We start from the raw sequence: 12,216 nt of genomic DNA, 5'->3' as shown, positions 1-12,216 counted from the left end.
TTGGCCACTGTGGTGCACTGGTGTCTTTGCTGAAGTGTCCTCGATAACTCCTAGCTCTTTTCCCGAGAGGTTGTAACTAATTCAGAGCCCACCGTACGCAAGTAGTTTCACTTGTTTCTTCAGATGTACACACATGACCTCATCTTTCTTTAGGACTTTCTTCTATCTTTGAAGAAATCTTCTATCTGGTTCAGCTTGGTCTTTCAAGAGTTCTCAAAAACTCGTAATTCTGACCAACTTAAATATTACAAGTCATCAGCAAAACTTTCCACCTTAGTACTCACCTCTCCAGGTCCTCAAGCACCCTGTTGAATACCACCCTGAGGCACAAACTTGCTCCCATTGCTTCCAGTAAGAATGGACTGCTAACTTTTAGGGAAGCAATATCAAACCCCTTACCCTTCCCTGCTAGATAGATAACAGCAAGAGAAAATCCCAACTGTAGCATATGAAAGCTTCAAATCAGTGATCTTAGATCAGTGAATCTCTGGATTAAGTAGTAGTTTTTGACTGTTAGTAATCCAAAAGTATTCTTTTGCCAACTCTGACAGGTTTACATTCTCACATTTTCCAAGAGGTCTCTCCTTCTTAAGCATATGAGTGATGCAAACAACAGGAGAAACTGCCTAAGCAAACTGGCTGATAAAGGGAAACTGAAGCTGACCACAAAGTGCTGTCAAATGTTAAACCTAAACATAGTGAAAATACGTATTTCTTCCACTGGTGTCTTCACTGAAAATTATTATCCCAGTTCACTGCAACAGTGAGGTAAAGAACAACTTCAGGAGAAGAGTTTAACATTAACAACATCACTTTGCAGCACTACCAACCTTACCTTCAGAGAAAGTCACTACAAACACACTACAAATACTCAAAACCGGAGGGTTAAGACTAGCAATTTTGAAAAGAAACTGCCCTACTCAGCGACATTACAGCTGCGTTTAGATGGAAACACCATTCTGTTTCTGCAGGGAATACCCAGGCACCCTCCTGCAGAAATGCAAGTGCTCATTCAGGCTACTTGGGCTGAAAGGAAAGGAAAAGGAACCAGCATGCAGCAAAATTTCAAGCCTGGTCATTCTGAGGGTAGCTCAGCTTGCTGCTTTCTGGAAGGCATTTCCAGTCCTCGCATGCACTACTGTCAAGGCTCACCAGACTCCCTGTGCCTCCTGATCTCAAGGAACACTCACAGCGAAATGAGACACACATCATCCAGGCTCGACAGCAGGAAACTCACGCTGCTATGCCCTGCCAAGTCCCATGTATCATCAGCAATACACACAGCTTGCTGTCTGAGGGGAGGTATTTGGTACCTACCGACTGAGAGTCTTTTGTCCGTGTGCAGCAAAGAAAAACTTTGAGTCTGCGTGTCCAGCTGCTGGCTTGCCCTTCTTCCAGGCGGTGTCTATAGATAAAGGGTAAAGTATGCACATGAGGACAGGCAGGAGAACGTGACTGCAAGCAAATAGCAGGATCCAATGCGAAGTGACGCGGCCTACGCTACCACTGGTAAAATGAGTGCTAAACCATATTCTTAGATTTATCTTGGTCCACGTATAGATTAACAAGTTATCTCATTTTATAGGACAGGAAGGTCAATAATCTAGCTGTTCTGGCCAGGACCTAGCCTCTGTGTTTATACACATGGTGTCCTGCCTGAGTGGGATGGCCGTAATGAAGTTACTGTTGCTGTTCTCTGATACCTGCTGGAAGCAGGATGTCCAAGAGCACGGAGCAGTTTACACGGCACCGGGCCTGCTCACAGCTGATGGAGTGCAACTGACGCCAAGGGGCAAAAGGATTATTGCTCATGAGCTGGCAGGCCTCATTGAGAGGGCTTTAAACTAGATTTGGAGGGGGGAGGGGATAAAACCGGGCTCACTAGAGTTGAACCTAGGGGTAGATTCAACGTGCCAGAGTTGAAATCGATTGCCCGGCTCAGGTGCATCTACACCAATGCACGCAGCATGGGCACCAAACAGGAGGAGCTGGAAGCCATTGTGCAGCGCGACAGCTATGACGTAGTTGCCATCACAGAAACATGGTGGGACGTTTCTCATGACTGGAGTGCTGCAATGGATGGCTATAAGCTCTTCCGAAGGGATAGAATGGGAAGGAGAGGCGGTGGGGTGGCTCTGTATGTTAGGGAGTGTTTTGATTGCATAGAAATCGAAGATTGTGAAGACCAAGTAGAGTGCTTGTGGGTAAGGATGAGGGGGAAGGCCAATGAGGCAGACATCCTGCTGGGAGTCTGTTACAGGCCACCCAACCAGGATGAAGAGACAGATGAGACATTCTATAAGCGACTGGCGGAGGTCTCGCATTTGCTGGCTGTTGTTCTTGTGGGCGACTTCAACCTACCGGACATCTGCTGGAAGTATAACAGAGCAGAGAGGAAACAGTCTAGGAGGTTCCTGGAGTGTGTGGAGGATAACTTCCTGATGCAGCTGGTGAGTGAGCCCACCAGGGGAGATGCCTTACTGGACCTGCTGTTTACAAACAGAGAAGGACTGGTGAGAGATGTGGTGGTTGGAGGCCGTCTTGGGCTTAGCGACCACGACATGATAGAATTCTCAGTTGTGAGTGAAGTAAGGAGAGGGGTCAGCAAAACTGCTATCATGGACTTCCAGAGGGCAGACTTTGGCCTGTTCAGGTCACTGGTTGAGAGAGTCCCTTGGGAGACAGTCCTGAAGGACAAAGGGGTCCAGGAAGGCTGGACAGTCTTCAAGAAGGAAATCTTAAAGGCGCAGAAGCAGGCAGTCCCCATGTGCCGTAAGAAGAGCTGGCGGGGAAGGCGACCGGCCTGGCTGAACAGGGAGATTTTGCTGGGACTCAGGGAAAAGAGGAGAGTTTATCATCTCTGGAAGAAGGGCCAGGCAACTCACGAAGAGTACAACCATCTCGTTAGGTCAAGCAGGGACAAAATTAGAAAGGCAAAAGCCCAGCTAGAGCTCAGTCTGGCCACAGTCGTAAAGGATAATAAAAAATGTTTTTACAAATATATTAACAACAAAAAGAGAGGCAAGGAGAATCTCCATCCCCTACTGGATATGGCGGGGAACATTGTCTCCAAGGTCGAGGACAAGGCTGAGGTACTTAATGCCTTCTTTGCCTCAGTCTTTAATAGCCAGTCCAGGTATCCACAGGGTATTCAGCCCCCTGAGCTGGAAGATGGGGATGAAGAGCACAATGTACTCCTCATAATCCAGGAGGAAGCAGTCAAGGACATGCTAAACCACCTGGACACCCACAAGTCTATGGGGCCTGATGGCATCCACCCGAGAGTACTGAGAGAGCTGGCGGAGGAGCTTTCCAAGCCACTCTCCATCATTTATCAGCAGTCCTGGTTAACAGGGGAGGTCCCAGAAGACTGGAGGCTTGCCAATGTGACACCCGTCTACAAGAAAGGCCGGAAGGAGGATCCTGGGAACTACAGGCCTGTCAGCCTGACCTCTGTACCAGGGAAGATTATGGAGCGGTTGGTCTTGAGGGTGCTCACAGGGCACCTGCAGGACAACCAAGGGATCAGGCCCAGCCAGCATGGGTTCATGAAAGGCAGGTCCTGCTTGACCAACCTGATCTCCTTCTATGACCAGGTGACCCGCCTAGTGGATGAGGGAAAGACTGTGGACGTTGTCTACTGGACTTTAGTAAAGCCTTTGACAGCGTCTCCCACAGCATTCTCCTGGAGAAACTGGCGGCTCGTGGCTTAGACAGGTTTACTCTTTGCTGGGTGAGGAACTGGCTGGATGGCCGAGCCCAGAGAGTTGTGGTGAACGGTGTTAAATCCGGCTGGCGGCCGGTCACAAGCGGTGTTCCCCAGGGCTCGGTTCTGGGGCCGGTCTTGTTCAGTATCTTTATAGATGATCTGGATGACGGGATCGAGTGCTCCCTCAGTAAGTTTGCAGATGACACCAAGTTGGGTGGGAGTGTTGATCTGCTGGAGGGTAGGAGGGCTCTGCAGAGGGATCTGGACAGGCTGGATCGATGGGCAGAGGCCAACTGTATGAGGTTTAATAAGGCCAAGTGCAGGGTCCTGCACTTTGGCAACAACAACCCCATGCAACGCTACAGGCTTGGGGAGGAGTGGCTGGAGAGCTGCCCGGCGGAAAGGGACCTGGGGGTGCTGGTTGACAGCTGGCTGAACATGAGCCGGCAGTGTGCCCAGGTGGCCAAGAAGGCCAACAGCGTCCTGGCCTGTATCAGCAATAGTGTGGCCAGCAGGCGTAGGGAAGTGATTGTGCCCCTGTACTTGGCACTGGTGAGGCCGCACCTTGAATACTGTGTTCAGTTTTGGGCCCCCTCACTACAAGAAGGATGTTGAGGTGCTGGAGCGTGTCCAGAGAAGGGCAACGAAGATGGTGAGGGGTCTGGAGCACAAGTCTTATGAGGAGCGGCTGAGGGAACTGGGGTTGTTTAGTCTGGAGAAGAGGAGGCTGAGGGGAGACCTTATCGCTCTCTACAACTACCTGAAAGGGGGTTGTGGCGACAAGGGTGTCGGTCTCTTCTCCCAAGTAACTAGTGATAGGACGAGAGGAAATGGCCTCAAGTTGCGCCAGGGGAGGTTTAGATTGGATATTAGGAAAAACTTCTTCACTGAGAGAGTGGTCAGGCATTGGAACAGGCTGCCCAGGGAGGTGGTGGAGTCGCCATCTCTGGAATTGTTCAAAAAACGTGTGGATGTGGCGCTTCAGGACATGGTTTAGGGGACATGGTGGCGCTGGATTAATGGTTGAACTTGATGATCTTGAAGGTCCTTCCCAACCTAGTGATTCTGTGAAGAGCACCCGGTGCTCCAGGTGGAAGGAGGGTCTACTGGCAACTTGGCAGCTGCATCATGTGCTAGGATGTACTACCACTCAGTAGGAAAACTCTACCTCGGGGCAAGGGGTTGGGAATAGTGCAAAAGACCCTGAGCACTAAGTATGAGAGGAGCTGTGTGATTTTTTCCAGTAAATAGCTTATTTGGAAAAACACACATTAAACATAATACAGTCTCAGAACTGAAACAACTTGCACTCTTTATTCAAGTAGAGTGCATAACTTTAATCAAAAAAAGGAAAGCAAGCTAAAAGGTCCTCTTTCAATTTAGAAAAGCTTAAAAAAGGCTGAATACAGAAGGTTTAGCTCAACCCACATTTCGTTTATGAGACATTTCAATTTCAGCTTCAAAATTAACTAATTGGACAACCCTATTTAAAATGAACTGTAGCAGAGTTCACTCCACTGTTGTGAGCTTGTCCTAGTTACTGCATTTCACAGGGTGACAGTCCCTTATTTTTGACTGGCAAACCTGAAAACAACCCTTAGATCAAGTCAGGTTTCGTGGCACTGAAGTGGGTGACTCTGTGATTCTGTGCCAGAGCGCCTTGCTATCTACATGAAGTCCACAGCTCCTCTAATGCAAGGTCTTTTTTTTTTTTTTTTAAGGTGAACACAGACTAACTCAACACAGGTCAGACAATGAAAAAGGACCAGCTCTATTTTCTGGCAAGTGATCACATCAGGAAAAGCCCAAGCACAGAAAGTTGGTTGCACCTGGAAGAAAAAGATGCTAGTAAAGGAGTATTTTCCTGCAACAGAAAGAGAAAATCCTGCAGGGCAAGCCATCAATTCATGCCTGAGCATTTTAAAACAACAGCCCATAACCTCGAAAGAACTCCAAAAGAGGAACAGCAATACGAGTGTCCTAAGACAGAGCTGGCAGTACTCAATTTGCTCCACCAAATGCCAAAGAACTCGGGCAGCAATGCAAAGAACTTAACAACTTCACCGCGGAGGTTGAACAAGAAAGCGTGCTCTGAGCTATTTTCACTCCAGCTTTTCCCAAATTCCTTCTTCCTAATACTGAACTTCCACACATTTAGTACGAGCTCTAAAGCAAGTTTCTTAGAAAAACCTCAGCACAATTAGCTGAGCCTTCTGTTTTGTTGTTTTATTTTCTCAGCTCTGCAAGAATATAAAAGCCCACACACATCACAATGCCACTGGTAAATGAAAACCACTGTGTAACAGAGTCCAGCAGCTACAGCAGAGCACCACAAAAAGGAAGCCGAAGTTAAATGTCCCCTTAATGTGACAAACAAATCAAGTTTTTTCATGAGTAAAGACAGAGGAAATATGGCTCAGCTTAAGCGTAATACAAAGGTCACATTACTGCTGTACATCCAAAGGCACATATTGCTGCAGACCGAAGGATTTCAATAGGAATGGCTGGCCCTCGGCACCTTACAGGATCACAATCCAGAAACAGGCAGAGAATTTCATAACATGTTCTTTGGAAAGGATTGCTTTAAGCAAGTGAGGAATTTCAACATATATTCTTTGAAAACAATTACTTTAGTAGTGAACACATAGTAACATTTTACATTTCCCTTTCACATTATAGCCCACAGCATTTTGCTTGTTAACATCTGTTAACACTCCCTTTCTAGAGTGGAAATCTGCAAACAGCAGGCACAAGCTCTCCAAAAATGTTACAGGCCTGGAGGGAAAAACCTGGCCATGGCCCAAGGGACAAATACCTTTACTCAGTTGTCTGGGATCAAAAAACTCCTCACAGGAGAGATAAAAGTAAATCAAAATAATCCCAAAAATTAAGTTCTGTGGCAAAAAACTGCAATCTGTGGCACTCAATTTCCCTTTGGAAAAATAACGCATTGATGTAGTGTGAGGTATTAGATCCACTGTATCATCAACTTCTCACGCCGATCTCCCCGGGAATGTCCTGATCACAATGCAGCAATCACACACGTTAGGGTAACAGGGCACTAACTCCAAATATTCAAGGGTAGTGTTAGTAACGTATTGGAAAGGTTAGGAAGAATGTCTTATACTTTCTGTTACTAAAAAAAGGCTCCTTCAAACAAAACATGTTGCATCATCCTTAGAAAAGCCTGGTTCTTCCTCAAAAAGACAACCTGAAGGGTCCCATTTCAAGACATTAGAAGAGCATGTACTCAGAACACCCCTTGAATGTACATTCTCAATGAGAAACGAAAAATTTGCACAGTATTTTCTAAAAGCCTCATTTTTTAGCATTCAAAGCCTAATGCCCTCAAGTCCTACCAAAGCCACATTTCTTGCTGACAGTTATATATGTCAAGACTGCGTAAGAAAACAAAGCCTGCTTGTGTTGTCCCACTACTGGAAAAAAAACTTATAAAAAATGCCTTGCTTAGTGAAAAAAGCTTTCATATCCCCATCTGGGTAGCTCAAAGATGCAATCAATTCTGAATTAAAAGATCTGACTGCCAACACAAAAGAAAGTGCTTTTCAGCCAAGACCAAATACAAGAAACCTCGGGCCAAAAGGTTGTATTTTGGAGACAAAAATAAAGGAAGAAAGGGGCTTTGGAAGAAGATGCTGCCTCAACCTAAGCAAAAATCTAAGCAATGCCTCACTGTTATGAGTCAAAACACTGCTACAGGACAGACAGACAAGCTTTTGTGGTCAGCACTGGCTCAAGGGGCTCGTAAGGATTCACAAATCCAGTGACTACCATGCAATCCAGCCAGATACTGCGTTGCTTCGCCTCCTTTGGATACAGATGCCCACACACACCACCTGACAGCCTGAGCTGCATTCTTCCAAAATGACCCTCGCCAGCAAAGGGAAGCAATGCCTGAAGCTGAATACTCCCTGAACCAAGGCAAGGAGAATGTCAAGAACCAAAAAAAAGCAGGGCACCCTTCCAGAAATGCTGCTTTTACCGCAGGTTATATGTCCTCAGGTTGCGTTGTCTCCGCTTTGTGGCACGCAGTTTGACAAACGTCCGTCCTGTAGGGTCGAAGACACACAGGACAGTGATGCAGACGCTCAGGATGACAACCCAATTGCACACCACCATTCCTGCAGAGAAAGAAGAGAAGTCAGGTGCTCTGCCCATAAGTCTTGGCAGCATCGCTTCCTGCTTTTTGTCACACACGTCAGACCCACCTCTCCATCACCACAGGGCAGAGAAAGTTACCCCAAATACTCTTGCAGCCAGCTGCAGCAAAAGGAAATCCTCTAGCTTCTAAACCACAGCTAGGTTTTCCAGCTGTTTTAGGAAATTGCCCATGCAGAAGGCCATTAAATAGTCATCGAGTATCTAGGGGGACCGCGACATTAGCATCAACCCTGCAGGAGACTGGCTGAGATTGAAAAGGCGTTCCAGGAAAACAGTAAAGCCATTTTGAACTGAAGGGGAACCAGCTCGTACAGGCTCCCCAGCCAGACCCTTCCATGGGAATGTGAATTCTTGCCTCAGTGCAGACAGCACAAACAAATGAATAGAACAACTGTTCTGAGCAATAATGTCTCAGGAAAACAAGCACCACATTTACAGCTACAATCCACTTCCAACAGTCAATCCCCACATGCATGAATGAATTAGCTCTCCAAGGCAAGAGGATGTCTGCACATACACAGGAATGCACACAAACCACATTCCAAATACGTACCCAAAGTGACACTCTTTGCTGTGATATCATTGCAGGAAGTGTAGTACTGCGTCAGCCAAACGATGCCCACAATAGCATACACAAACTCAATCACCAAGATCGCTGAAACAAAAGGAACACAATGGATAGTAGCAGCATCACCCTAAGGATTAACGACTGCCTCTCCCCATCTTCCAGAGAAGAAACACAAAGACAGGTTCTTTAGCAGGACTGTTGCACAGAAGTGACTGCAGGACTGGGCCCCAATGCTTTGGGAGGTGATATTCAAGAAAGTGAACCTAAAATGTAATGTGTCCTTAACACTAACTTCTCCTAAATGACACAAGAACCACATGCACGCAGAGCTGTCAGTGCCCTTGCCTGTATCGGAGGTGTGAATCAGATAGCCCTACCTTCCACCTACGACAGTGGAAAGGCTCCCTTGGGTAACAAGAATCACCATGTAACAGGACCTAGCTCTTAACCACCTCAGCTGGCCTGATTCAAAGATATGCAATAAATAGCAGTGTGTATCCAGGACTAATCCTGCTTGCTACACTTAGCAAATGTTCCCAGCACCTCTGCCCTTTGCAGTCCTTTCCAGTAACAGTTCCCAGGACACAGTCTTTAAAGAAGTCATTTACTGGCTCCTCAGTTTTGCGTGCTACCCTGGCAAGGAACAAGAAACTGGGGGTCGACAGTGGCTCCCTGGAACAAAACAGTTGGTAACTACTGCTCTGAAGTTCCCATCCTCACGCTTTTGCTACACGTTACAACCCTAAAGTACAAGTGAGCAATTGGGTATGGAGAGGGTAAATAGCTTGCTTAGTAATGCCTAGCAAGCCTTTGGTGGAGCTGAGACTAAACCCATGTTCCAGCCTACCCAACTAACCATCCACCCTCCTTATCTACACGTTGGCACAGTATCTTTGCATAAGTGGCTTACTGCAGACTCTCACTAGTCTGGAAAGCCCAGCCACATAGAAAATGGTTTTCAACAGCAGTGTGCAAGGAACCAGGGCTGGACCTGGTTCCTGATCAGCCCAGCCTATGCTCTTAAAAAAAGCGAGGCTTTGCCTACGTTGGCTTGTCTCCCCTCTGAGATTACCTGCTGCAGGACAGGAGCAGCAGTATCTCAGATGAGACTGTCCCGAGTTCATACTGGAACTCTTTCCCTAGATTCATATGCACTAAACAGCACACGCTTAAAACGGGACAGTCACGTGGACCTTGCCCACACAATGGTCACACTCCTGTTTCTATCATCAGAACTGAAGAACCCATTAAAAGTTAAAAGCGCCATGAAACAAGCATGTACAAGACCCAAAATACCATGTAAATACAGATCCTGAACCCATGTATTTGTTTAAGGCAGACAAGGAAGACAAGCACATGATTCTTGAGGAGGAAAATGGCTCTTTGGATTCTCTCTACCTCCATTGCCCCATTTATTCTGGTTTTAACACAGTGTTACTCAAACTGTCAGGCTCTGTGTGCTTCCCCAGGGAGACTGCAGTGTGTCTGGGAAACTGGAGAGAGAGATTTGTTTGTTATTCATGTTAATGATTTGCACTTAGCACTCAAAGGCTGAAATCTCTCCTAGACAGAGCTTCCAAGCAAGGTTACCCGTATTTTAGTGAATTCTACATGAAAACAATCCAGCAAAAAAAAAAAAAAAAGAGATGCAAAAATATGAGCTGCTTTGTTTGGAATGGGCTTGACTCTGCATCTCCAAAAGATTTTTCTCTTAAAATCTTCATTCAGCACAGAAAAATCTGATCAAGCTTCTGTACCTGGAAAACAACAGAACAGAAGAGGGAAGACAAGCTAAAAGGGAAGCCCTGAATGAAAGATTAAGGAACAATCTCTTTTCTGATCTTGTTCTTGGCGCGTGAGCGAGACAGGAAATGTTTTTAGGAAGGCAAATATGCACTCTAAGAGAGAGGATGCAACCACAGTGAGCCAGTGGTAAACCTATTTATCCCATGGTGCCTGGAGGTGGAATATCAAAGTGCAGGTTGCTGGACAGAGAAATGCATCACATGTGAGTCAAGAGGTCAAGTATATGTCTCAGGGTAGGTGGGTGTAGAGTTAAGTGTCTGTATGACAGGCAAGGACGTGCACATGCCTCTGGGTCAGAACCATCATGATTTACACAGACATATGCCTGTATCATAGGAAAACGTGTGGAAAAAAGGTGGGGGAGAGGTGTAGATGCATCTCACTGTGGCAGATCTGTGTTGCAAGACAGAAGGGGAGCATATTCTGTTAGAGCAAAAGGATGTACCTGCATCGCAATGAGGATGACAAGTTAAAGGTTTGCTAGAAAGATATTTGGGGCATTGCATGAGAGTCTTACAGCAATGACAGGGTGCAGTATATGTGATGTATTCAGATGCATATCACATACAAGTGGCCATCTGGATGTCTTTCAGAAGCTGTGTGTTTGTCAGGGTGTGGGGAGAGAAGTCTTCTGCGATAGCAGATGGCAGTGTGGAGGCTGAGTCATTAGGAGGCCTCAGGCCGCTGCCTCTTACCCAGTCTGACATAGAGCACATACTGCATCGAGTCCCGGGGCTCTGTGTACAGGATACTGCCTCGCATGCTGAGCCAGATGATTGCCACCTCTGCGATCATACAACTGAGCAGGATGCCCAGGTAGCCTCTGCCGTGGTCCACCAGGTTAAGCGAGCAGGTCTCGTTGGGGTTGTACACCAGCCCAAAGAGCACCACAGAGAGGATCACAAACCTGCCAGTCACAAACCAGCTTGTTACCAGCAGTAAGCCAAAGAAAGCCGCATATCCCACACCTGCTCTCCTCACAAAGCTACTGAGGATCCTCAGTGTCCCACAGCTACTTACAATTAATATAACTTAATATCAATTCTGGAAATCTCCTCCCCACAAGCCATCCAGAGGCCCTGCTATCCCAGTCAGAACAATTTGGTGCTCTGTCCCAAGTCACATTATCCCATGGGATCTGCCATTCCAATTGTTTTTCCTCAGCCCCTGTTCAGAAACACAGCCCCAAACTCCAGTGGACAACCTTGGGTAGCACAGGAGGATGCAGGGAGCTCTGGTCAGACTCCCTCTTTGGAACTGGAACTAGAATTTAGAATAGAACTTATCCAAAGAACCAGAAGCCGGAAATATGTTGGTGTCTGTCACAAATGCCCCAAACAAGCCTTCCAGCTGCATGTTTAAGCGCAGGAAGAATTACAGCTGCAAGAAACAGGAGTAGCAAAAAGATTTCATGGGAGAATTCAAAGCATCATTCTGCCTTTCTCGCTTACCAGGTGGTATGCAGGAGGAAGAGGAAGATGGCTGGTAAAACCAGGTCATCGCTGCCTACAGACCAGCGACGGCGGAACACAACAATCCCTGGCATGGCTAGCGGGTCTGAGGAAGTTCAGCAGGCACGACACTCACCTCCTGGAAAAGAACAGAATCAAAGATCCTGCTGACCCTCTTCGACTCCCTCAGGAGAGCCCCACAACCCCACACCAGAAGGTCTGCACTTGAGAGCTATCCTATTTTACACCAAAGATGGCCGAGCTTCTTTCTTCCAGCACCAGGGGGCATGGCATGCTCAAGAAGGAGTGCACAGGAGAGGAATGTACAGTTTAAAGAGTGGGAAGTATTAGGTGAAGCAGGTGTGTAACTCACTGAACATAATCATCACTCACCCAGCTCCACTTCACAAGATTACCTGGAATCCTACATGTTAGTAAGCAGTCACTGCGGGTTGCTCTGGACAGGCAATACTGACCTCAACCTAAAAAAGGGCCATTAC

The 12,216-nt window shown here is 46.8% G+C and overlaps 1 protein-coding gene across 1 annotated transcript in view; it reads right to left on the bottom strand.

Annotated features, from left to right (window-relative positions):
• DAGLA (diacylglycerol lipase alpha) overlaps positions 1-11,811 on the bottom strand; it is a gene marked incomplete at both ends in the record, with an annotated part of 34,939 nt that extends 23,128 nt beyond the window's left edge. Inside the window, 5 exons of the mRNA XM_082000572.1 lie at positions 1,318-1,405; positions 7,713-7,851; positions 8,445-8,546; positions 10,961-11,172; positions 11,717-11,811. Coding sequence (XP_081856698.1) covers positions 1,318-1,405; positions 7,713-7,851; positions 8,445-8,546; positions 10,961-11,172; positions 11,717-11,811 — 636 coding nt within the window. The remainder of the gene's footprint in view (positions 1-1,317; positions 1,406-7,712; positions 7,852-8,444; positions 8,547-10,960; positions 11,173-11,716) is intronic.
• Positions 11,812-12,216: the final 405 nt, after the last annotated feature.

This window comes from Phaethon aethereus (assembly GCF_964289735.1).
Source record: "Phaethon aethereus genome assembly, chromosome: 5".
In the NCBI taxonomy this organism is placed as follows: Eukaryota; Metazoa; Chordata; class Aves; order Phaethontiformes; family Phaethontidae; genus Phaethon; species Phaethon aethereus.
The sequence above is the reverse complement of the archived record's forward strand: the minus strand, read 5'-3'. Positions and strand labels throughout refer to the sequence as shown.